The sequence below is a fragment of the Pempheris klunzingeri genome, chromosome 2 (genome assembly GCF_042242105.1).
Source record: "Pempheris klunzingeri isolate RE-2024b chromosome 2, fPemKlu1.hap1, whole genome shotgun sequence".
Classification (NCBI taxonomy): Eukaryota; Metazoa; Chordata; class Actinopteri; order Acropomatiformes; family Pempheridae; genus Pempheris; species Pempheris klunzingeri.
Window position 1 is genome coordinate 15,702,857 of NC_092013.1, and position 27,463 is coordinate 15,730,319.

The 27,463-nt window shown below is 40.1% G+C and overlaps 1 protein-coding gene across 1 annotated transcript in view; it reads right to left on the reverse strand.

Annotated features, from left to right (window-relative positions):
- Window positions 1-3,359: 3,359 nt before the first annotated feature.
- poc1a (POC1 centriolar protein A) overlaps window positions 3,360-27,463 on the reverse strand; it is a 36,065-nt gene continuing 11,961 nt past the window's right edge. Inside the window, exons 8-11 of the mRNA XM_070844316.1 lie at window positions 26,498-26,566; window positions 26,143-26,292; window positions 12,175-12,453; window positions 3,360-3,706 (exon numbers count right to left, since the gene is read on the reverse strand). Of these exons, the coding sequence (XP_070700417.1) occupies window positions 3,596-3,706; window positions 12,175-12,453; window positions 26,143-26,292; window positions 26,498-26,566 (609 nt within the window). The 3' untranslated portion in view covers window positions 3,360-3,595. The remainder of the gene's footprint in view (window positions 3,707-12,174; window positions 12,454-26,142; window positions 26,293-26,497; window positions 26,567-27,463) is intronic.

The window sequence follows — 27,463 nt, forward strand, 5'->3', positions numbered from 1 at the left end:
CCATCATAACTGAATCCTTAACCCCAATAGTTAGTGGGCTGCTTTGGTGTGTTACTTCAGTAAAATGCAATCCAGGAAGTCCAGTCTGAGGAACAGATCCATTCGATCAAAAGCTTATCAGATGACATAACACAGCAACTAATTGATTAAAGGACCAGTCGTTTCAGCTCTAAACTGAACCTAAACTTAGTTCTAACAGCCAAAATGTCCTCACTTTGCAGGAATGTCCTCACTCATGGATTAAGCTTGGTCCCCACAAGGAAATATGTACAAGGACACACACACACACACACACACACACACACACACACACACACACACACACACACACACACACACACACACACACACACACACACACACACACACACACACACACACACACACACACACACACACACACACACACACACACACACAGTCAAGACTTGCAGTTATTGAACCCACACTTTCAGCCCCTCCTCTCCTCCACTAGAGATCCTGGCAGGCCGTCTGGTTGAGGCCCATAGTAAAGGGAGCCGTTTGCTCTGGCATGTGTGTGTGTGTGTGTGTGTGTGTGTGTGTGTGTGTGTGTGTGTGTGTGTGTGTGTGTGTGTGTGTGTGTCCTCGGGCCCCAGACAGGAAGGAAGAGAGTGGGCCCGGCAGCACAGCTCCAGAATTCCGGTTTTGTTTTTCTTCTTTTTCCATCAGTGCGGAGCCGGGTCTTAAAGAAACAGTCATTAATATTTTCCCCTCCTAATGACGCCACACTGTTCTCTGAGAGAGACCCCACAATAGGACTCAGTATGATTCATTGCTTCAGTATGTAAACATATTACCAGCATGTTAAATAAAAAAAGTCAAATGAATGAATAGTTCTTTTATGGCTCAGATGAATCTGTTCCTCGAGAAAGCACAGCGTGCGTCTGAGCGTGGCCTCGGGCTCATTTTCATTGAAGCGTCTAAAAATAAAAAGTACTGATCCAGCATCAGTGGTCGGGTTATGTACATTACTCACAGGGCGAAACGTAAGGATTTTGGACACAAGCAAGGCAGGTGTATTTATCAGCCACCCGCATGCTTTTGTAATAAACCTTCACTCAACATTTGGCACCGAAAGGGTTGAAAATTTATCACCACAGGCGATGGATGACACAGCTCACGGCGCATGATCCTAATGTCTGCTGAGAACAATAAAGTCAAAGAAGTCATGAATTCTCAAATAACTGTTCAGGCTCAGTGGACCAATCAGAGCAGGAAATGGTCTCTTTAAGTAACTGGTGACATCATGGATTTGGCAGCGATTACGAAAACAAACTCTCTTTCACTCAATACACAAACAGAACTCAGTGTTGTGAAAGAGCAACCGGAATCGTTTTATCAACCACTTCAAGTCAGAGATAAGAGTAAAAATCATTTATTAAGAAGGTACACAATAACTTACTTTCAGTGTATAAAAGTTTCAGGATATGAAAACAGACTGCAAAATGCTTAGCTTTCAAACTGCAGTAATTAAAATCAGCTATCCAGTGCTCACAGAGTAAAAAACCCAACTTGAAAACCAATGCAAATAGCACCATCCACTTAAAACTCGGACTGCTGTTATTTAAAATTCTTGCCATTGTCAACAATCCAATGAGAAGACCAAAAACAACAATGTGTCCATTTCTCAACACTTTACGACTTTCCTACCCTGTCTGTGGGTCTTTTTTATTTATTTAATTTCATTTAACCTTTATTCAACTAGAAAATGTCCCAGTGAGATTAAAAAAAAGAAAAATCTCTTTTTCAAGAGAGTCCTGGCCAAGACAGTCAGCAGCACAAAACACAGACAAGTTATTGAAATAGACAAAACACAAAAAGATAGAGTAAAACTCAGAGGGACGGGGGGGGGGGCACCTCACCGCCATGATCTTGGCGCTGTGCCACAGGACCAGGCCAAGACTACATGTCCCCATCCAAAACCCAGAAGTCCAACCGTACTGACCGCAGCACATCCACTGCCAGCGCTACAGCTGTACCCCCAGCACAGGTCCATACCTGAAACCCAAAAGAAGCTGGGAAGTGCAACAGCCACCACTGGCCGAACCGCTACCGAAACCTGGAACTCTCCAGAAGAAGAAAAACACTTCAGCTATGTGGGTGAGTGAAGATCCACTTTAGAGGATTATTGAGCATTTACTAAGCCCATTTGTTCCCCGTATAAATCTTTAGAAACTGTTTCTTCAACAGCTTTACTCAAACAGGGTGAAATAGTACATTTGTTAGAGACTATTGACCTGTAATCAAGATTAATACTCTTGTTGCACTCGTCATGGGACTCACCAGTCCAACTTCTCTCCTGATCCGGGGTACAGATCTGATGCCTGTGCTCTCTTTTTAGCAAATTTAAGATCTGTGCAACTCACTGCATGGAACCCAATGAAATCATTTCTATATATAAAGTGACATGAGGCTTTCCATGACTGGATGAATTTTTCTAACGACACTGACAAAGAAACTGTATTTGTTGTGGATTATTTGCATCATGGCCGATACCCAGTCTGCTTAATAAGGCCAATTATTAATCAATCAAATCTGGGCTTTCCTGGTATTCATGGTAGCAAGACAGTGTATGCAAGGATTGACGTAATGAAGGAACAAGTCACCCAGAGCAACAGTGTACGTTGTTTGGACAACAATGGAGTTCAATAGCACAGAAGAAACTAGACCAGGATGTAGCTCCACAGACTATATTGTTATGAGGGTTGAGTCTTTGTTTGTTTTTGGATTTTTCACAGGATTTATTGATAATAAGAAAAACATAGAATATCACCTGACTTACTTGGTAAAAACAACAAAAACTTACCCCATGTGAGACACATAAAGGCACCGTAGTGGCTCTGCAGTAGCTGCTCAGTTACTTCATTTAAAACAGCACCTCTAGTAATGATGGCAGGTGAAAGAAAAAAAGATGTGAATCATCTGCGGACGGCAAATTGTGGACAGGGAATGTGGTCAGACAACATGACTTTATCAATGCATCTTTCTCCAATTAAAAAAAATCCTTAAAAATCTGTGCTGGACTGTGTGTAAGTAAAACATTCAGGGTGACTGCTCTACATTTTGGTTCAGTGAGAAAAAAAAAAAGCATTTTATTGACGCCATTCTGCAAGAGCCTGCACACGCAAATAGAGTTAAAACACCCACACGTGCAGTGAATAGGCAAGTACCAGAGTCTCTTGTTCGTGTCTACACTTTGTACACACACACACATGCACGCACACACGCACGCACGCAGCAGGTCCTTCGTCAGCAGAAAAGAGACTGCGCTCTCAGCACAGTTGTAGAGGAACAACTTCTCTAATATTCAACTCCTTCGCTTGTGATACCTCTTTGTAAAAGACACAGTACATCAGCAGTGAGACTCAGAGTGGATTTAGTCGGGAAAACAGTCCAGTCAGGAAAACGGTGCCGGTCAGCTCTTTGCTCAAGGAGTCACTGTGCGTAAGATCGCACATTTTAAGTGTGATCTAACAACGACGAGAAAGAACTGTGTGCACGTCTCTGTTTGTGGTGTTAGTGTGACCCCATTTCCCTCACACCGCTGCTCAGCCTCTCTCTGATGCCGCCATCTTTAGGCCTCCTCTTGTCTCTGGAGATGTAGACCGATCTCCATCTGGTTCTCCAAACACTCTTTGAGCTTGTCCTCTGTCAGCGTCAGCCGCTGCTCCAAGATCGAAACAGTCTGGAAGGAGGCAGAGAGGGGAGAGGAGCGAGACAAAGAAAGAAAGGGGGAAGGAAGGAGATGGATAAGAGAGAAAGAGCACGTTAGAGAGGGCTGTACAGCATCAGCCTGACAGTAATGACTATATAATGGCTGTGTTTGTGTGTGTGAAAGAGGCAGTTTGTGTGTGTTTGAGACAGATGTTGTGCGTGCAAGACAATCCAGCTGATTATCGCAGAGAGATCTGCTGCCTGAGCCGAAAACACCAGAGTTTCTGTGTCTGGAACGCACTCTCTCTTGTTCTCAGTCTCACACAGTTGCATAAACACACTTGCGCACACAGAGAATACAAGAAAGTCGCTATCTGAAACAGGATGGGCATGTGTGGGTAGTGAGATCACAGTGTGACATACTTTTCCTCTCAGCATCCGCCAACAGTGACAGTGTTTGTTGTATATTGGTGCTTGTAGGTTTCAGTATTGTGTCATCTGAGCCTCCAGGTGTAATTTCCAGGGGTGCCACCATCTGATTGAACAGATTACTGAGGATAGAGCTGGCTTTTCTAACTTTTATCCTATCAGAGCTGCAGCAGCGACATTAAGGCAGCAACTAAACCTGCCTTTTATCATCTAAAACGAGTGAAAATTGGAGGTTTCAGATCCAGACAAGAAGCGTACTCACGTCTTCAAGATCAAACAAGGAGAAGCGAGCACGGTGCTGTAATTCTGACTTCAGTTCGTCAGACTGGCTGCTTGCTATTAATGACTAGTTCTGTCCACTGATATTCCGCTTAGTAACTTGACAATTTCAAACTGAGGAAATTTAAGTCACTGTTTAGTTTGTATTGTACTTCCAGATCGAGATGAAAAACAATTTTTCTGTGCCATTGATTAATTTATTTCCTCTACTACCCTTTTATTTCCTCCCACTGTATTAGTCTTGTATCTGTCAGTATCTATTAAGGTTTCTCTTTACATTATGAGAGGCATTTTAAATCCGCGTTTGAAGGGTGCCATACAGACAAACTTGCCCTGGCTTGTAATTATAGCTATGCACATGGGTTGATTGATATGTCCTGGCTGTGTGTTCTTTCATAATAATCTAATCATAGAATAAATCTGCAAGACGACTGGGATGTAAGAAAGTAATTGGAGTTATGCCAATCCAAACAAAGAAATCGGCAGGAGAAAAAGCAAAGAAACAAGGGAAACAGCTTTGAAAAATTGTTTTGCAAAAAAGATGACTGTAATTTGAATGAATCTTCTTGTGGCGACAGCTTCTCTGACGTAATTGTTTACCGAGCTAATGTTGCCTGGTGACAAACACAATCCCAGCTAGTAAGCAGGTTTGGATAGAGGTGCTTGGCAACAAAAAATTGGTTCAGAGCAGGAATAATCAAACGGTAAACATGCCATAGAGCTCTCTAGATTTGGGCCAGTGAGTGACAGATATGTCAACATGTCTTGACCTGTAATTTCATGCCCCTCTGTGTGCCAGCCAGTGTAATTTTGAAATTGCTAGAGAGCAGCGCGGAGATGAGTCACCCACTGCCCATTTATCAAAATATAACCAGCTGTGTATGAAACATTGCATTTTAACGGAAAATGGGCAGACGTGAAAAAGCAAACCAGTTCACTTCAAGAGTGGTCAGTTGTGATTTGTTTGATTAAAAAAATAATCTGATGCTGAGTTGATTCATTAAAACTATACAGTGGGTTACTGAAGACTATTATATGAGTCACACCTCAAATGAATGGTCAAATAATAGGATGTGGGTGGTACTACTTTCTCCTTGTCTCTTTTTTCCTGCCTGTTATGGAAATGTCTTTCCTCCACATGTAATGGTCACTTGACACAATCAAAACAAAGAAGCTTGTAACAATGCCATAGACTAAATAAGCTCTTAAATCAACAAATAGTCATTAGATTAGATCCATTAAATGAAATAAAGGTGATTATTTCCCCAGGCTCCATCCACCGGTCTATTGTCTGCATCACACCATCAATATGACACATTTTCTATTGTCACATCACATATAACACATATCGAAGAGCGCTCCAACTATCATATGCATGGTTTCAGGATGTTTATCAAAACATCTACAGTGCAGGTGTAATTTGGTTGGTGGATCAAACCCTTCAAAAGTGATTTAAAGATGTGTCACTTAAGCGCCACACATTCATTTGGACATTTGATAGAGAGCCAGAGACGTGACGTCACTCCCCCCCCTCTGTTCCACTAGTTTCCTGTAACTCAGTACAATCTGTTATTGAGCACTTCTTTAATCTGAAAGGACGTTCCTGGAGTGTATTTTCCATATTCTAAAACAAATCAACATCCACGACAACAGTTTTTATTAATTGAAGTCTTTGCAAGAATAGAAAAAACTACAGATTCTGTGGAGACTTACAAGTACAGCAGTGCAGGTACTTGCATCAATGCAACTTGAATTTGTCCATATTTTTTGTTGTAATATCATTATTAGTTGTAACCTCTGCCAGCTAAAACATTTCAGGTCCTGCGCTGACCTCACAGTGCCTCACACACACACACACAAAATGGCATGAATAATCAAACATGTAGCGATGAAGGAATTGACAAAGATTGTTGAATCTATTAGATAATCTCATACTCCAACACACACGCCAGTGAGTTCAACAATGTGTGGGCGAGTGGTGTTTTCTTTCGGGTCATCAAACTAGATAACATCTCTGCTATTTCATGCATCATAGGAGAGAAAGGGCTTGTATGTCCTCTTTCTCTCCCTCTCTCTGCCTGGCTCCATTTTCTAGATCAATACTACCTCACTTATCTTACCAACCTGATATGGCTACCCAGTCCTTAGCCCAGCCAGCTTTTGGTGTTTGTGTGTGCGATTCTGCACGTGTCCCCAGGCAGCAGCAACATTATACGGGCATATAGTTTTCATCTGGAGTAGAAACCAAATCTTTATGCTCCTAAAAATAGAGCGGGCTGTTTTTCTTTTCTCTCCAGAACACATTATACTCTCCATCGCCCTGAGCATTACTGGCCTCTGTTACAAAGTCTCATAGCTTTGGTATGACCCATGCTACAACAGTCTGAAAGTCAAAGAAAGACAAGCTGGCGCTGGTGGCAAAGTCAGTTCTTTTTCCCTAATAGATGAATTACAGGAACAAAAAAAAGAGGAGTACAATCATTGTGGAAGTGGAAAAAAAGTCAAAAACAAACAAACGACAAACGGGTGGTGTGAATAAGTCAGCGAACCAATATCAATGAACTGCAGGTAAGAATAGCCTGCACTGCTGTGGTTTAGACCAACAGTGTATTGTATTGGCAGAAAGCCAATAAAACGCCAAATCGTCAGAGTTAAAAGCCTCCGCCTAGCGTTAACATGCTGATGTTTGTCTATTAGTATGCTATGACAGCATTAAGCTTTGAGGACAGGCTACATGAAGTTTCTTCTGTGCTATTGAACAAGAAGATCATCAGGTCATGAGGTGACTCTAAACTTCAATATTACACATTTTTCCACTGTTACCTGTCTGACTTAAGAGTTTCAAAATTTCAAAAAAAAAATCAGATAATGCCATATTAGCTAATACACAAGACACAAGAATCCCTTAAATTCATTCGATACAATAAATTCGTATCAATCTAACCCCCCTTTTTTTTTGCATAGCTTTCACAAGTCGGTAAAAGAGCAGAAAATATCAATACCTACATGTTTGTATTGTTGCCAAACCTAAAGACAGACATGAAGCCTTTTCAATACTTACTAAATAGGATGTATGATAAACAAGTGCCTTGTTGGTATTTTAAGTTACCATATTTCTCAGAATTACCGTAACTCCTCTTGGGGAATTCTGTCTCTAGCTTTCTTTCTTTCACTTCAGCTCAGACAGAAAGTAAGAAATTAACTGTTTCAGGAGAAATGGTTTCATTTACGCAGAGAACTACTACAAACGCTGGTGAAATCTCTGCAGTTCTTAAAACAGTTTAGTGGTTTTTTCAGTGGTTAACCACAGAAACTGTTTTAATCTTTTCTGAGGTACAGCTGTGAGGAAACTAAAGGAACATGTTTCTTTCACTTTCTCCATATGTTTCTTACAGCACCACTTTTAGCTACTTTAACAGGAATAAGGACGTGTCCATATCTATGTTTATCTATTCTGACAACATGTGGGCTAAGTAGAAAAGTTTGAATTGTGGCTAGCTCCTCTGGTAAGTTGTGGGAATTACACAGGAGAAATGTTGTTTCAGTCAGAACGAGTGTTAATAAAAGTTCGTTTTCCTCCATGAGCCACATCACAGAGAAAGATCACAAAATCTTCTCAAGTAAACTACTGTCCGACAGTCTATTGAGGAGGAGGAGGGGCCACAGTTGAGTTCAAGATTCTTCATTCAAGAAGTGTGTGAAAGAAAAGAATAAGTGTGGCTACTACATGACATGTAGGACAGGGGAATTATAAGACAGAGGAGAAGGAAAAGAAAAGGGTATGTAGGTTGAGGATTGTGGAAGGAGGGCAGACAAGTGAAAAGCAGCTAACACAGCAAACTGGCTTTGGAAACTTCAGTCTAATGTTGAATAATTCATCATCTTCCATCTCAGTCTCCTCAACTATTAGAGTTACAAAGAGCTGTAATAGTGAAAAATAATGCTGGGGGAAAGCCTTATAAAGGAGCAGCAATATAGAGCAGAAATAAATAATGTCGCTTTGTCAGGCTTAATCTCCAGAGGATGGGCGGCAGTGATTTAAATCATCATATTAACCAAAGTTGAATGGAAATTAGAACAAGAGAGCGTATTTCTGCTCACACCTTGCTGTACATTATTATACAGTATGAGTGCATTTAGGAGGCAAACAGCACCAAAAATGGGTTGAGCCTGTCTAAGAAAGGCAACTGCTGCATTTAACATGCCTTGTATGTATAGATTGTATTTTAGGTAAGTAACAACCGCAGTGGTTAAACTTTGCTTTGCAAACTAAATCAAACAAACTGCTGAATCTATATTAAGCAAATCTAATTTTTGGTTAAAGAGAGGCCTGTGTTTAGTGGAGCCATTTTTGTGTTTCATAAATGACCATTTTCTTCAGGGTCAAGTTTTAAGTTTTAACCTCATCTTCAAACCATGTATAAAACAGAAGGTGAGGTATTAACGTCTGTATGGGTGAAAAAGCGTGTCAACCCTGCATCACTGTGCCATTTGCTTACAGATATTTATGCAGGCTGCTACAGGGGTCCATTTGTATATTTCACTGTGTAGATTCACTCACCAATTCTTCAGTTTCACATCCTATTCAATAACAATAGGGAGAAACATAATAAAAAGGTGTTTTCTTGTAAAACCAACAGAAAATTACATTTAATTCTACTGACCTGTGAAGTGTGTCAACCATATAAACACATTAAAAAAATGCTCCATAAGACTTTCATCTTAGCGTATTTTTAGTTGTGATGATTTCTCTGTATTTTAATTTTTCTTCCTTGTTGTTTTTGTATGTTTACTTTTATTAGTTTTTAAATTAATTGTTTAGACAAGTCTAAAACAGTCTCTTCAATAAAACTGCTCACTAAAATCACCCAGGTTTCAAACCGCATAAGGTATAGCGACAATGCACTGTATATGACGTCACTGCAAAGACACGTAACGAGGAACAATGACAGTCTTAAGATTGTCAGACAGTTATATTTACATAACTCTACAGAAAACACCAAGTATGATTTCATCGATGATGCCTCTGGTATCAGAGTACAGTGTGCTTGAAAGCAAGAGGTTGGCACCCCCCCCCCCCTGGGAGGGGTTAGTTTGCTGCCTTGGGCCAATATTAAATGCTCCCACATGCTGAACTGCAGCTTGAAAGAAGAGGCCGGGAGAAACTTTTCACAGAAACACACACACACACACACACAGGAAGTGTTTCTGCATCTCTGCATGGCCATTAAGCATTTACACTTACTATCAGTGAGTGAGGCAGAGTGCTGCCAGTGCTCATATATGAATGATGCATTTTCCTCAGGGCACGTTCACAACCTCTGGCTAAAACACTGCACACACACACACACAAACACACACCCTCACACACACACACAAAACCTCCCTGTGCTCTCTCTCCACTTCCTCATTGGACTCCTCCCATCTCCCTGTCCTCTCATTGCCTTTTTCTCCTCCTCTACCTCTTCCCCCTCACCTTACTCTTGATCTCTTCAGGGTGTTCTTGTTTCTTCTAGCTCTTTCTTTTCTACCATCCAACCATTTTCCAATGGTCCAATTGTCACCCTTAATAAATCCTCTGTATGCTTTTTATGGATGTATTTGTGTTTGAGGTTTGTTTTTTGTGCAACCTCATAAAAATATTTTTTTGAAAAATAGAAATGTACAGATCTCCATCAGGCGACCTCTGCTACACCTAACCTAAACCTAACCTCAAAGGAAGGCACTGCTACAGGAAACACTGCCTGACGGGAGGACAGACTTTGACATAACAGCTGTTAACGCTGGCTCCTTTAAAGTCAAGATGGCAGTGAGGACAACAGAAAGGGGGGTTTATTCATGTCCTAACGTGTGACTTTGGTGAATCATAACATATTGGGCATAGAATTAATCTGCAGATGCTCCAGTTCAGAATGAGACTAAACCTTTTGTTGATGTTGGTCTTTGAGCCAAGACAAAGGCATAATGTGGCCTGCAGCAGACTAGGTGAGGCTCATCTTCAGCCAAGTCAAAAGCCTTTTGGTCTGTGATGTCAAGCTGAAGCAGCTCTTGGTCACTTGCTGCCCCGACCGGCCGGTTAACAGGAGTGAGGAGTCAGCATTCAATGACGGCATTAGACAGTCAACAAAAAAGGTTTTTCAAAACTTGTGAATCACCACAACCACAAGAGGTTCAGCAGTTTGAGAGATTAGCTGCAGACAGATAGATACACATGCCCAAACACAAGGTCCCCTCCAGGCTCACATCTGGCAGAGATAATTAGATAGGTGTTAGGAACATCTCTCAATGAGGTGTGGTCTGGTGCAGAGCAGTTACTCACCTCGCCTCTTCATTAGCAGGGAGTGGAGTCAGTTAAATAAAAAGACATTTTGATGTCCAATGCACTTAATATTTACACTATCACACTAATATACACTGCAAATTTAACATCTGTACTCATTTCATACTCCATGTTTGAGAACTGACTTGTAGTGGTGGCTGATGTGGTATATGATGGCGTGACATGTGATGGGTGAGTTCAGTAATAACCGGCCAAACAAAGATTTATGAATAAATTGTATTCCCACAAATGTAATAACACTACAAAGATAATTCATTGTCTGACACCATGGCAGCTCCATGAAGCTATTAACCAATGAGCAAGGACAAACACCAATGCATGATGGACTACTGCAGCATAATGCATTAAACAGATGATGACCTGTCTAGCCTGTCTACTGGACTTTTGCTTGTCTAAATGATTTCTTGCAACAAAGCTCTCACTAGCATGACTGCTTAGATGTCAGTATAGTTTAACTGTAAGAGCTATCTATCAAATCCTGTCATATTGAGTAGTGTGCAGAGACACACTGCGTTAGTTTTTCCCTCTTGACACTGGACAATCAAATGATTACATTAGGATGCAACCATAAAATTAATGGATTATTGGATGAGTTAAATGTAACGTACTGTACTATATGCAAACACAGACAGAAAGTACATCAATAGGATCAATTAAAAAAAAAAAGATGACAATGGTAAAATAATGGATCTTTTTTTTCTGATTTCTGAGCTGTGTCTAAATTGTTATTGTACATGTCTCTCATTATCTATTACTGATCACATCTATGAAGCTAAACAAACCCACAGAACATAAAAACATGGACATAAATTGATACGAAGCAGACATTCTTAAGTCTTAAGTGGTTGCTGTTTTATTCTATTTTTGTTCAAAGACCTTTTATTAGTCCTCCAAGCTCTGGTTTGGTCTGGCACTTATACTGAGAGTAGGGGCGAACTACCACAGCCTGCATGGTGTGTATGTGTGTGTGTGAGAGATTTTTTTTCTTGATGGATAAAAAAAAGAAATCAAAAGTTTTCTGTCCTGTGTATATTTAGGATTAGACGGAGTCAACTGGTTACATCTTTGTTAACACGATGGTACAAATGTGTGAATTTAATTCTGTAAAAGGGGGGACAAACTTAAATGATGTGGGGAAAAATGAGAATGAGAATAGGATTTTGATTTTTATGACTGTAAAGAAAAATTAAAAATTGTATCAAATAATGTCAACAACCAAAGCAACCTAGTGTATGGGCCTTGTTACATTCAGTCAATCCTGTCCCCCAAAATTAGTGCAAACAGCATTGTAGAGGTTGGTCGTTATTAATATTTCTGTGTCTGTGTTGCTGTGTCCTGGCCTGCAGGTTGAGAGTAAAGGAAGCTTTTGTTCTGAACAGTGTGAGTGGGTGGCACAGCTAAAGCACAATGCATGCTGTTTGTCATGAAAGATTAACACATATTCTGCTTACCTGAGTGAGAATATCCAGTTGACCTATGATGTGCTCCAGGGTGCTGGCTAGACCAGGGGGGGCCCTTCCATCTGATGCCTGGAACTGTGCTTGAACCTGGGGTGAAGGCTGCTGTAAGGCCTGGGTCTGTGCCTGGTGGGCGGAGGAGGAACTGGTGCTGGGGTTTCTGTAGGTGTGGGAATGAGGCGCTCTGCTGTGGCTGCCGCTGCGACTGCCGCTCTGAGCGTGGGCAGCCGTGTGGGAGTCCTGTCCGTTAAAATGTTCTGATGTTTCAGAAACCTAGAAACAGAGGGGAAAGAGGGCGAAGAGTTGTCAGAAACTCAGATGGTCTCTGATGTCCTTCACTTAGAGTATGGTAGAGATATGAGAACCTCCCACTTGTAGAAGGGTGTCATTAACGTACTGTACAGTGTAGTGTACATCAGGGAGCTACTGAACTCTAAGTGTTCAGCATACAATCAAAAATCAAAAGGCTGAAACAATGAAACAGGGTTATATGTTTAATTCCTAAGACATATTAAGAAGAAAATTTGATATTAATAATGCAGCATTCACATTGATTCAGGCAGTCGCAGATGGCAGATGGTAGACAGACAATAGCTTCCCTTCTGGACAGTATGAGAAAAACAAACAAACAGTCTCGTGCAATGGCAGGACAGCAAAATGAAAAACGCACAATGATATGTTGCTATGGTGATGTATGGTACTGTTTACAAAATTTGAGTAAAATATATAACATACTGTGTCCAAATCTCTTTATCTTTTTAATGAGGTCTTTTCATTGGTCTTGTGTTTACAATCTCTTTAACACTGTAATCCCGGTGGCCCATTTGTAATTTTGTTAATTTGGTTTCATCTGTACACACGGCATACACTGCATGTCTGTGTGGGTAAAGAAAATTGTTTAAAATTATACAACTCACATTTGATGGCCTTGATGGTTTTGAGATGATGTTGGACAAAGAGTTAATGTTAATGATTTTTTTTCCATTTTTTTTTTTATAATGAACCTATATTTTGCCACCCAATGTAACAGAACAGTAAGAACTTAAAATGCACCTTAACATTGGGCTTGTAAATTAACAAGAACTTTGCTTAAATTAATGCTTCATGCCAAGTCTGTTGCACAGACTCCAGAACGGCAATGGAGTAAAAACAGGGAAACTGTCGACTCCCTCTTTCTCTTTCTCACTCATACACAACCACAGACACACACTCACACACAGAGCCAGTCAGTCTGCCTGTGTTGTGATGAATTCATTGAGACACATGAACGTCAGTGACCACTTCTCTCCATCACCTTGCCTATGTGACTAAAAGCTGTGTGCACACATCTATAGGTTTCTTCATATCTCTGTCCGTCTCTGCAGAGGGAGACAACAACTGTTTTACTCATCACCACGCAAAAGGAAATCTCTTCACACTCAGCTAAACGTGTTCAAGACCGCAGTGTCAGACTGTCCTGTTCCTAAATGAAGCCAGATGAGCGGCGCTGTCAGACGTCACCTGACTCTACACATTTGCCCCAGACATAAATCCTCTGTATGCACACTGTCACAAACAAAATGGGCAGTGATTTCCTGCAGTCACGTACAACGCTATAAGATGATTCTTGATGTAATTTATCTGGTCCTGTATCGCCTTGCATCAGTTCTGTCGAACTAAAACAATAAACATGAGTTTCATGGAAAGTCATTTCACTAAATGAGACATTCCTTGACTGAAACTTTATTTACATGACAAAACCTACAGAGAGTAAAACTGTAGCCTTTAGATTTTGCATGAAAGTGACAGAGAATGAAATAATATATAAGAGGTTGGTTGTGTGAAAGCCAGCCCTGCATGAAAAATTTATGTGTAAATGAGATGACTGCCAAATCAGCTGAATGAAGAAAAAAATGGTAGAAGAGGAGCGCAATGTCCCAAACAGGATTTTTCTACCAACACATCGCAGTTTGTTCATTACTTAATGTGACACACAGTACATTGCATTGTGCATGCCTAGAGAGAGGCATTTACCATGGTGGCAACTGCAAGGCAGCTGAGGAGGACGACATGACAGAACTGGGGACAGTACAGTTATATTGACCACTCTGCCAATAGGAAACCCAGTCAAAATATTGCCATGTCGTCACACAAATAGACGCACATGAAAAAAATAAAGAAATGCTAAAGAAATGTATTTAATTACTACACAGCAACCTTGACTTCTCTTCCATTCTAATTTCCTGCTCTGATCTACAGTTGGTGGTTGTACAAAGACGGGAGGAGAGAGAGAGAGAGAGAGAGTGAGAGAGAGAGAGAAGACAATAGAGCAGTTCTGCTGAGCCTACATGCTCCACCAAGACTGGATTAACTCTTGTTGAGAGTACGACTTACAGCTTTGTATTAAAACAGCTGCTTAAACACACACCAGCCACTGGTCCCCACATAAACTCACACATGCTCATACAGAAAAGCAGAGACAAACATGGATGTAGATTGTAGACATATGTGTAAACAGACTCACATTCACAGATCTAATGCAGCCTGTGTACCGTTTCTTTTGATGGCCAAAAAAACCCAAAAAACTTCATTTCTTTAAAATGAATAAGTAAATAAATGAATGAATAAATAAATAACATACAAATTGCATACTGGAGAATCATTTTCATTGTATGCGCCACAAAAATGTTGCCAAATCAGACTGAATTATGACTAAACTGTGGAAAAGCAAACTTTTCTAGTTTGCAATCAAGCAGTAAAATGGTTTATACAGTGCACCATTGTGGGCTTTATTTACCTTTAACATACCATCCTTTGCAATGTGACATGTGTACATAGCGAGTTGATGCCCAAACAATATATTGCTCTGCAGCACGTCCTGTACCGCTGCAGCCTTACGTGAGGCCAGAGAAAACCCTGATACGTACAAGTGTACACACTCACACGCGCACGCAATCACAGCGCACACAGTAACCACCCTCCTAATGAATCACCTGGAGTGGAAAAACCAACAGTGGAAAATTTCCTGAGGCCCAAATTAAACTCTTAGTCTAACACAGTGAGCCATCAATACAGCCTGCAAGCTGCATATAAAAACCATTCATCAGACTACACGCACACGCACACACACACGCACACACACACGTTCCCCGCCTCATGTTTTATGTGCAAAGCAGGTAAGTGAAAAATGCACATGAAGGGACAGATGTGTAAAACTTGTAAATGTCTTCTCTCTGTCTCAGCGGCTGGTTCCTCAATCAATTTTAGTCTTAATAGACGATGTGTGGTTAAAAAGGGCTAAATGACTAGAGAAAGGCTATAAGTGAACCAGACTGAAGACCCACACACACACCTTAAAGACACTTGACACTTTAAAGACATGCAAGAGAGTGACTATCTTCAGTTAAGGCGACGTTCATGCTTTTCACTGAGGACACTGAAACTTGAGAAATTCCTGAATGCTAAACTCACACAATACAGAAGCAGGAGGGTGATGTGCTGAGAGCTGAAGGGCCAAGTTTAACCTCGCCATGTATTCACCGTGAAACCTTTACAGCTTCACAGACGCTGTTGTATATCTGACTTGTTGCATTCAGCTGGTCTTTGTGTGTGAACAGCGGCGATGACCGCAGCGGGAACAGTAAGAGTTTCCAGTTGAGAAAGAGCAGGAGTCATGCCGTTTACTCAGCATGTACTATGTATTCAGCTGGATTATGGATTACAGACGTCTCTCCCAGTAGACAATTTGACTTCTCAAACACAGGTGTATCTAATAACACTAATCATGGCTACATTTCATGTACTTGCGCTGGTGCCAGAGCTCTGGCGTCGTGCATGCTGGCTCACTGGCACCTCTAACAGCGCCATCATTATTGCTATTAGTCACACCTGTGCTCGACAAGACAAAATGTCAGAATGTCTGCCGTTAAAAAGGTCTATTTAGGACAGTGCTGACTGACAAATTTCAACACTTTAACAGGGCTTTTTGTAATGATTTCAACATTGGTACGAAATGCTGGGGATAGGAAGAGGGATTTCCACAAAACAGTGTTTTATTATTGGTGAAAGTGTTCCTGTCTGGGCTGAATGGTTAATGATGTTTATATAGAAATCACAATTTGAATGAGTACCCAGTTTTGAACGGCAACAGCCGCGCTTTTGACTTTAACCTAAATGTCTCCAAAGATGTAGCAAGTGAAAGCTTAAGATGGTAACTGTTGGTTTCACTGAGTGTAATGACAACTGTAACCAACACAATCAGCTGGATCAAGTAAATATTAATTATGTGAGTTAGCAAAGCAACAGCAAAAAACTCTTGGCTGTTGTCTGTTTTTCATAGAAGACTTTTTAAAATGAATGATGGATTTAGCAGCTTCAGTTCAGGGTCATGGTATTATACATGCTAACTCACTGTCTCACTGTCACGACAACTTGAATAGATCTGAGTCACTGATAAACTAATAAGACCTATTTTTCACTTGGATGTACTCAATAATTCTATGCTTAGTTTTACCAGTCTTTGTTCAGCTATGCCGTCCTTGCTTTTATCTGTATGTTTATTTCTATCTTCCTGTAAATTGTAAATTCTGTGTCATTGTGAGTAACTTAACCCTTTAACCTTCTGCTCAACCATATGGTAGAGCACATTTTGACTCACTATATCTTATTGAAAACATGTTTTACTTACGACATCTCAACCGTTTGGTAGAGGCCAATATTTCAAAAAATGTGGGGTCTGTTCATAAAAAAACATTGATTTTTGTAATTAGTGCCCCAAGGAAATAAAATATATAAAGAATACATTTTTTCATTGCTTTTTTCTTGGTGAGGACGTTAAAGGGTTAATCCTTTAACACCAAGTGTATCATATTTGATACATGGGTTTTTGAGACCTCTACATCATCAGTGTGATATTTGTGTTTTTTGTATTTTATGTGTTTGTTTGTTGAAGATAAACAAACTGTGAGCAATAAATTGCACAAAAATGCCGGATGTAGCAAAAATTATACAAATTTAATTTTTTTTAAACTTTTTGTAATTTGTCAGAAGGTTCAATAAACACCCCAGTTTCAAAAAAATGTGAATTTTCTGGCAATTATTTCATGGTTCAGGCATTAAAGGGTTAAACCAGAGTCAAATTCCTTGTATGTGAACACATATTTGGCAAAAACTGCCAATTCAGATTCTGATTAATGTTATTTGTAACACCTGTGCTTTTCCTACCATGAAAAGTCAAAATTTCTGCTCTAAAAAGACAGCCGTTGTCAAATGTACAAGACAGACAGATGGTGAGAAGAGTTGTGGGAAACTCACAGTAAACCTCAAGTCACACTGTATCATTGTTTTAAGCTCATCATCAGAATTGGGACCTTTGGGATTCAGAGCAGTGACGTAGTCGGTCCCGTCAGTCTGAAGCTAATGTTGGCTCAGGAAGCTACCGTGCAGAGCTGTAAAGAGGAGCATTAGGGGTTGTGAGGCCGATGTCAAAACACTGTCAGACGTAACTTGTCCAATTTCTCACTATAATTGTAACTATGCAGCTGCTAGGATTAGATATATGAGACATATGCAACTTTTGAAAGATACTGACTAGTCAAGCTTAGCTGACTTTACTGCATTCAACACTGGAGCAGGCGGCATCGGAGCAGCAAGTACAAAGGGGTTACACTGCCCTCTGTTTCCATCCCAGTCAGTTCTGTGCTACTCCATTTGTTAAGTTTACAGCGCGCCATGTTGTTATCCTGAGTTGAATTGTTGGTAACGTTTTAATGTATTTTCACACCTACTTGTCCACACAAAATATGGGCCCAGGAGTATAATGTGTTTTGACACCAGCTGTTGCTGTTTAACAGGACTAAGAGTGTTAATTGACTGTTCAAGGATAATGTCTTTTACTTGAAATTCATGCCCGCCCTTTCCTTTATAGCTGGTATAGCTCGCCATAATATATCTTCATCTACAGAGAAAGTCTTGTTCTGCGGTACACTTTTGGTACAGTGTGAAAAAAAAAACCTAAAAAAAAACTAAATATAAACAAAGTCAATCCATCATATCTGTCCTCTGAGGCTTAATCACAACTAAAATTTGAAATAAACAGTATCCCTTTCTTTGATTGAATGCTGGAGCATATATGTGTCATAACATAATTATAAGATGTAGACAAATCTGCTGCTGACAACTGCTGACATCCCAGTTAATTAAACTGGAGCAAATATTCTCTGACAAACTGCTAATGATGCTTTTTGATGGATGAAGCCTGTGATGCGACTCTGGTCTGACTTATGCTTCTGGACTATAGCTTACAGAACCGACATGGGAGGGGTGTTTCTCACCACACCCTTTTATCAATGCACCTTCTCACTCTCATTTTCCATTTCTCTCTGGCTGCTTCTCTCAGTCTTTCTTCTTCCACTGTTATTTTTCTGACCCCTTTCTCTCCCTGCTACTCTTTTGTCTGCCTCCATTTTCTTTTCCCTCTTCCCCCTCTTTCTCCTGACCTCCATCTCTTTTAACCTCTCTGTCATTAGTGTTACAAAGATGAACAGGTGTCTGCTAATGGCTCTCAAATTTGCTCTTTTCATTGTTCACATGCTTCAAATTCTAATTTCACTCTTGGTTTTTTTTGTCCCTAATGTGCTTATCTTGTCTGGCTCACGTGCTCACACTGTTTTCCTCCTTTCTTACCTTTCCCTCTCCCTGTTCCTCGCTGAAGCTCTCGCTCCACTGGACCATTAGGCTCTCTTTAACTCCACTGCTATCTTGTCTTCAACACTCCCATGTCACACTGCCTGCCTTTCCCTCTCTTGCTTGCTCTCTATCCCCTGCTGCCAAATGCATTCAGCTCCCGCTGTCAGAGCAATGCCACCTGCCTTTCCATACCAGCACCTTAAAGATGCACACACACACACATAGCAGCAAACACTGTAAGAGTCTACAACACAATTCTCTGAGATCTCAAATGTGTCTCGTGGATTGTTTCAGGGCTTCCACTGTTGTTGAGTGCCAGTAAAGTTTGATCTGCTACAGCTTAGTTACAGCAGCGGATTAGCTCTTGTAAATGACTGAAATAATGGTGAAGGAGATAGAAGTTCATACAGCTACTGCAGTGTGCAGTATGCAGAACCCCCACCCCGCTCTCCAATCCACATCCTAAAGCTGTGCTGAGCAGTGCAGCGATGTGTGTGTGTGTGTGTGTGTGTGTTGAGCTGTGAGGGGAAGCCTGCTGTGAGTGTGCAGCTCGTCTGTCTGCACACGTGAGTGGGAGAAAGACCCAGATGTGAAGCTGTAGACAGGAGAGGGGAGGGGGTGAGAGAGGGATGGATGGAGGGATTAGGGCGGATGTGATCAGAGAGAGCTGATCTGCCTGTCAGCAATGGTTGGCACTCACGCACACACACACACACACACACACACACACACACACACACACACACCGATGCATCTATTCTCACACACCAAAACAGCGACACATTAAGATTCACTCAGCTGTGTTGAGCGCAGAGATGGTCTGACTGAACCACACACTCTCAATCTTTAGCTGGAGAGTCCTCATTTTAAGGCTGGCTTATTGTGTTTAACAAATAGGCCTACATGTTCCCAGCACTGTGCCCATCACTGGCAAATTACCATGGAGCTTCACATCAAAGTACATTAAAGGATCAGCATATCAAATTAGCTACTTATGAAATCCCTGTGGATTTGATTCTGAGAGGGCAGCGACCATGTGTGGCCTTCGCCTCTGTATGAATAAACACAGCATTACTGTCTCATTAGTCAATTTCTTCCTGGTGAAATGAATTATGGCCAAAGGGATGTTAGACATAGCGAGGAGGGACAGTTTTAACACCTAGGTCACATTAGACAATTTAAATACAGACTGGAGGGCTGTAGTTCTGCCTCCTTTCCAAACCAGCTTCAGTACCACAAGCTTCAGCCACTAACCAATAATTAATATCATAACCTAAAAGGTTATCTACCAGTGCAATGGCTGATTAAAATTTTTAGGATTTTTATGATAAACATTTTATTTTCTCTATTAACTCAATATTTCCCATGAGTCTTAGACACAGTTGAGCAGCCAAAGCCTTGTGGGAGCTGCATGTTAAATGCTGCTCTGGACAAAATACTTCTGAATGTAGAGGAAACACTCAGCTGTCAGTTTATTAGGTATACCAGGCAAAAGAAATTAACGGGCTCTTGCAATAAATCCAACCCTAATGAAATTTTGAATGTCTCTAATAAAAGGTGTTAATGATCATTTTGGAGGATGCAGTTTATGGTGTTGTTGAACCGTGTTTGTGTTTGACTGACGGGACTTTCTATTATTTTTTCCACCCCATTTATATCGATGGAGATGGGCTACCTCTCTTACAGTGCACATGCTGTCAACTGTTAATAAAGTTATTACGATGAAGTAAACATATGTTACTGTGATTATTATAATTTGGTGATACACAGCTGCATTGACAATGTTATTGTACTCATAATACCCATACACACCACCTCTGAGGTATAACTACTGTAGAAACTTCATTAAGTACTGTTCAACATTAGCTATTTTGGTTGCTACCTTCATGAGAGCCTGTATCTTATTCGTCTTACTTAGAGTGGTTAGTCTTAGTTTTACTTGATTAGCATTTGTCACAAGACACATCACCAACATTATACACATAATGCATGCATTTTTTCCATGCTAGATGGTGTTGGGACATACAACTATCAGTTTCTAATTATAAGATTCCAATTTGTGCATGTGAAGTGTAATCCTGAGTGTAAACAGGCTGATAACATTCACATTTTGTGCTTCTCTTTAATTAGTCTTGCTTTTGGATGTATGAGCGGTCCATGCAGTTGTGATCCACTGCTCCTTTCATGGCTTCTCCCACAAAGAACATCCTGTTTACTATATTCTGCCTTTCTGAAAAGAAGTCAATTTATAACAGCACATTAGATCCACTTATCCTGTATTAGCGTGCCTCTGTTTTATACTCTCCTTCTAAACTCATAAAGCCTTTGAATACTTTTTCCAAGAGAGAAGAAAACAAGCACATTTAGGCAAGCTGGTGACATTTTTCTCTTCTCTGCTTCCTCTCAGGCAACGTGTGTGAGACTTGCGGCAGTTTATGAGAGATGAAAGGGCCTGTATTAATAATAAATTATGAATGGCTAAATTATACATGAAAGGGAAGATCTAGGAAGCTGGCACTTCCAGGTGCTGTTATTACCATTACTTTAACTATAACAACTGACAGATGACAATTCATATAACAGGATGGCAGGAACTAACTCAGGTTAATGAGGTTAATATGTGCGTGTGTGTACATACACTCTAACTAAAGATAAATTTACATCACTATTTCAATAGTACTAGTAGCAGTCGAAATATGTATTTGACATAAGCAGAATTTGACTACTTTGTGAGGTGAAATACCACATCAGTATCTACTATTATAGTTTTAATCATTTTTTCATATACTTTAAAAAAACTTGATATTCCCTGTGAAAACGATGCCTGCCACTAAATAAGAAACTTTCATGGTAACAGCAGCATTATTACTATATTTAATATGTAGCAGTCAACTAAAGCCAAAACACTAAGAAGGATAAACTGCATCACAGGAGGTCAAATATTTAGTCAACCTACACTTTTCATGTACGTATTGTTAAACTATAGTTTTTGCAACGTCTGTAAAGATTAGTGAGTATGAAACGTCAGTGACTGGTGAAATAAACATTATAATGTACACTATACTCCCATGTTTAACCCTAACAGTGAAAGAAATATCCACAAACAAACCAGAAGGTTACAAAAAACGATTAAGTAGCCATCATCTTTATTGCCTTTGTCTATATTGCCAGTGCTTATACACTGTGAAAAGAATTAGTCTTAACATGACTAAGGTACAACTAAACTTCATTTTCTTAAAAAAAAACTTCCAATAGAGTCAGACAAATTCACTCAGCACAGTTCTCCTTTTATAAGGAAATTGTTGAATTAAGGCATGACCTGAACTGTGTAACTGAAATAAAAGAAAAACTGTAGTATTTTTACTTTTGATGTGCAGTAGTAAATGTAAAATGTCAACATTTCCCACAAAACTACCTAAAAAGATTCAATGGTCATTATTCAACGTAACTTTCGGATTGCTGAGCTCCATCTCTACTAGCTAGATGAGCTGGGCTCAACTGACCAGACACCAACAGACTGGCAAATAAATTCAGAATCTGAACCTGCAAAAAGTAAATATAAGGAATATCTAATCTGTCAAATGTACCATCACAAAAATATGCCTTGTCAGAGCATATTTTTTTAGATGATAGAGGTAAAATACAGATTTGGAACCATCTTGCTTTCTCTCTCTCTTAATAAAGCAGATGTGAAAAGTATCGTGCTGAAGCCTCAGACAGCTGCATTTGACAAACCATTATTCCCAATGAGAGGATTCACTGGGGTTTTACAAGAACAGTAGTTCTCAGAAGAAGAGAATAGGTTTTCTACATTGCACTAATCATCTCTCCCCACATGGCCTTACTACCCATTTTCTAATCACCCTTTGAGGCACGTCTGTAATAATGGCTGCCGAGTGGAGGAGCTATTAAAATCTATTCACAATCGTGTATCACAGCAGCGTGTGAGAAAGACAGTCAGACAGAGAAAAGGAAAAACAGCCCAGGAGTGTTCATGGATGGCATAAAGAAAACCGGTGATATTAAAGGCTGCACAGTTATACAGTTACATAGTCAGTGTGAAGGAGGTGTTATTCACCCTCGCAAAGTGTAGCTGACGCTGCTTAAACACCAAAGTTGACTGTCGAAGCTTTCTGATGAATATGAGTTTTGTTTAATCGGATTCTGCTGGTTAGGTTAGGTTTTAGGATAGAAACTTCATTGTCCATGAAATGAGTCATTGTCTTTGGCTTCATCACAAACAACTAAAAAACACGAGAAGAGCTTGAAATTCAATCACAGGCAATCGAATACAGTCCAATAGGCCTGTCTTTGAATAAGAACCATACACAAAGACATACACACACACACACACACTCTGAAGCAGAGCCGAAGCCCTTGTTTGCCATTGCTGAAATTTTCCTAAATCTTTTGTACCATTAAAGACAGACAGCACACTTGACATGAGAGTAACACTACATTATAAGAAATATATATTTATATCTCATCACTATACTTCATCAATTAGTCATAAACTTTTGCTTTCACAGCATTAGTTGACCTATAAGTTCAAAGTAATTAGTAATCCCACTACTGGTTTAATGTCACACCTTGTCTATTTCTAACCTGTTAGATACAGGTTATAGAGTCTTGTGCTATTCTAAACCTCCAATAAAATACAAAGGCAAGGTGGCATCACGGTTAGTGGATCTTAACTTCTACTTCTAGCACAGTGATCAATAAGAGAAAGCAAAGACAGGGACGGTGTGTGCGAGTTGATGTGCAAGTTGATGTGTGTGTGTGTGTGTGTGTGTGTGTGTGTGGACCTTGGCTGTGCCCTTGTTGATGTAAGTAACACTGTAGCAGTCAAAAGGGTTGAAATCTAAACCATTCCCTGAGGTTCCCCAGCCAGCCTGTGACACCTTGTCCCCTTTGTGTGAGTGTGTGTGTGTGTGTGTGTGTGTGTGTGTGTGAGTGACATCTGACAAGGTCTTTTAATATTTAAACATCGCTGATGGCTGCACTACTTTCCCACTTTCAGTTTGTTTCTAATCATTTAACTTTTGGTCAGAATCCTTTGGTTTGAAAAGCCCTTATCAAGGAAATAATGAAAATATTTTCTCGTCTAAGAATGTCTGATCTGTGGATTAGATCCTTTTTTTTTACGTTTCTGCATATATTATTCTGGGATTTTAGTATTGGGAGGTGATAATACCATCTTGGGCTCATGGAAACTGTGATGGGCTTTTTCCTCTATTTTCTGACTTCTTTAAATGATTCAAAAATATATAGTTGCTGCAGCCATGCTTTGAAGCGCACACATTCATCATCACTTTCATATGGACCTGTGCATTAAAACATGTTGCAGTAAGTTTAAAACAACTTCATTATGTTTAGATGATTTGCTCATAAAACCAAGCACCAAGCTCTTTTTCTGCAACCAAGCGAGCAACTAACACATCAGATGTAAGTTGTCACAACTTTGTTCCTTCTTATGAAGATGAAGAAGATGAAGATGAGGAAGAAATTACTGATACTCAAAATGAACCATTAAACCTCTGCCTGCCATGAGGATGAGGAAACGCATTCGCTAAACCCTTTTAATGAAAACAATGTATTAGTGATTTACAGTCCCACTTTATGAAGTTTTAGGACAGATAAGTGGGCTGTCCCATAGAATTAGTTCTGGGACAGACAGGGGAGAAACTTTATGTCTCATTACTACTCTGCTCCAGTTGTTTGTGTTTATTAGCAATACACAAGCCTGAACTCTCATAACAGCTAATCAGCTACCTAGAGTAGTAAGTGCCGGTAGTCACACCCTGCATTAAGTCTCAAGATACCTGAAGTAAACCCACACGGACTACTAGGTTTCATGAAGTGTTGCAGCACGTTTTCTACCCAAATTTCTGGAACTGTGCGATCACTCTTAGCTACACTTTCTCCTTTGACAGATTTATACAGCAATCAGAGAGGGTGTGGTGGAATCAGCGCAAGTGGAGACTCCTACTGAAAAACAGAGAACGAGGTTCTATTAAATTACTGTCATGAAAACGGAGGAGATGCTGCCACAAAATGGGCTTTGGAGTCTGGAAGGCTTGATTTTCATCTTAATATTTTTTTCATAGTATAACTGACTTTGGCATTTATTGACTCATAATATTGTCTGAACCTCTTAGTTGTCAAATTAAATACAAACAGCACAAGTCAGGATAGTGCAGTAGCACATATTCTGTAATGTCATTACTAATAATAGCATTAATGCGTTATGAAGTTACACATTTCTAATATAAAGAGACTCAAATGCTCACTAATAGCTAATTCATAAGACACAATAATCACAGGAAGTTGTAGCAAGGACATTGAAGAATCATTCATTATTTCTTACTGTTGTTGTCAATCTTGGCACTCTGTCCATCATCGTGTAGCTTTTTAAACTCAACTGTGGGATAGTAAAATGTGTCTAAATTTTTGCATTAGAGGATATAGTCATAAACTGAGCACAGATTAATATTTCACCTAAATCGTGTGGTCAGAAAGATGGGAAAAAAGCACCCTGCGTATCAAAGTGTATTTGTGAGAATGAGTAGGTGTTTCTTGCCCCGTATGTGAGATATGAATGCAGCTTTGGGCCACACAGCAGACTTCAAAGAGAAGATATGCACGGAGGAAACAAGCCAGCTGCACGGGCAGCATGAACTACTGAAGGGCATCTGCAAATGTGTTTCTATATTTTTATTTTTGAGCCAGCTGGAACACATGCACGCAAATGCACACATACACATATCTATGTGTGTGTCCATTTGTGTGTGCATACCATAAGACAACCAAGCGTTGAGACCCGGCATGAGAGGGACACATTTTGTACTTCAACCACACTGCAGGTAAAGCTCTAAGAATATCAAAATCATTAGTATCTTGATCATTGAGTTGAAATCAGAAAGTTTTCACATGGTGCTATAATTGACCATTAACATTGTGAAACAGCAAAATTAACTTTAATATATTGACCATCCTGGTGGGTTAGTAGCTAAAGGCAGGGTCTGTAACACTGGAGAAACTAGCAACAACAGCTACATTTTGAAGTTCACTCTAACAAATAAACAACTCCAAAATGCAGTCTAAACGGTGTGGTGGGTACATATTTATTTACGGAGGACAAAATAAGGAAATTATGAGTGGTAAAAGAAAGGGAAGGATATGTGGTATGTGAGTGGGATAAAAAGTCATGTATGTAAAGAAGCAAAGGGGATGCATAAGTGGGACATCAAAGTAGATTTGCTGTGCCTGTGGTTGTCTCCAGGTGTCTAAGCTTACCTGGCTGTGGAGCGCAGATGGACGAAAAATAAAGGGGGGGTGACCCGTGGAGCTGGCTGGTGGTGCCTGCAAGCTAGAAGTACTTCTATTCTGCAGCCTGACACCATCACCGTATTCAGCACAGTCGAAGTTGCTCTTCCACACCATTACCTGTAAATAATAAATACAGTTTTGCTTTCTCTTTTAAAAGTTTTTGATTCATTTTTATGAACGTTGTGTCATAAATTGTCAATATACCCTGCAACACTATCAGTGGTATGAGTCACATGATATGGTTACCAAGACACCAGCAAGTCAATCAATGGACTATATCTGGTTCAATGTTTTAGAATCGGTTAAAAGAATAAGTCATCACCTGTTCATCTGAACCTCCAGAGGCAAAGTACTCTCCTGTCCTAGAGAAAGCCACACATGTCACTGGACCCTGGTGTGAATGACAGAGAAACAGAGAGACGAAAGATTAGGTTAAACAACAATAAAATCACATCCCAAGTTTGTCTGATGTCGGGTTCAGACTACACAATATTTTTGTCTATTACGATGGTCACTGTGTGAGACAACTTGATTATAGTCTTAAATTCTTGCTGTGACTCTGGTCTGTCATGTCTCTCAGCAATCATTGCTGGCCGTCTTTCACGACATGCGGAATCATCATCAGGAAAGAGGTGCAAGGGCACGGATGTATTATAAGAACTGGATACAGCATCACCGCTCAGCCTTGCTTACGTTTTTCCCCTCTGGCAACTCGCAGCACCAACATCATTCCTCTTTTGCTCGCTCTGCCCCCTATTGGTCAAGTGGTGGAACACGTCGTGGAGGGCAACAAAAAAAAAAAATCCATGCTAGTCTTTCTGTCAGGACGTCATGAGGGGTCTTAAAGGTGGCCTCAGTTGTCCACTATGACAAACTACACGGAAAAAAATTTCATTCCCAATCGGATTGTAATCTGTCTGATATCATGTTGTCTAAACCTGGTATTACCTACAGTAATGGTGCTGTCTATGTGTTGCATTCATCCCATTCATTACTTTTCAAACCCCACAAATACTAACTTGAATAATATGAATAACTAAATATGTTTCTTCTGCCAAGCAATATAGCTGCAGTGAAAATGTAGGTGTTAATGTAGTATATAGGGGGGAGGCAAACACTACATAATTAACATAATACGAAACTAAAAATATGTACTCCAAACACATTTGCTTCAAATGAGAGGGTTAAGTGCGTTTTTGTGTCAATAGTTTATAGTATTTAGGAAACATTTAGGGTCATCTGAGGAAACAAAATTATGCTCAGAACAGAGGCTCCTGCATAAGTGTGT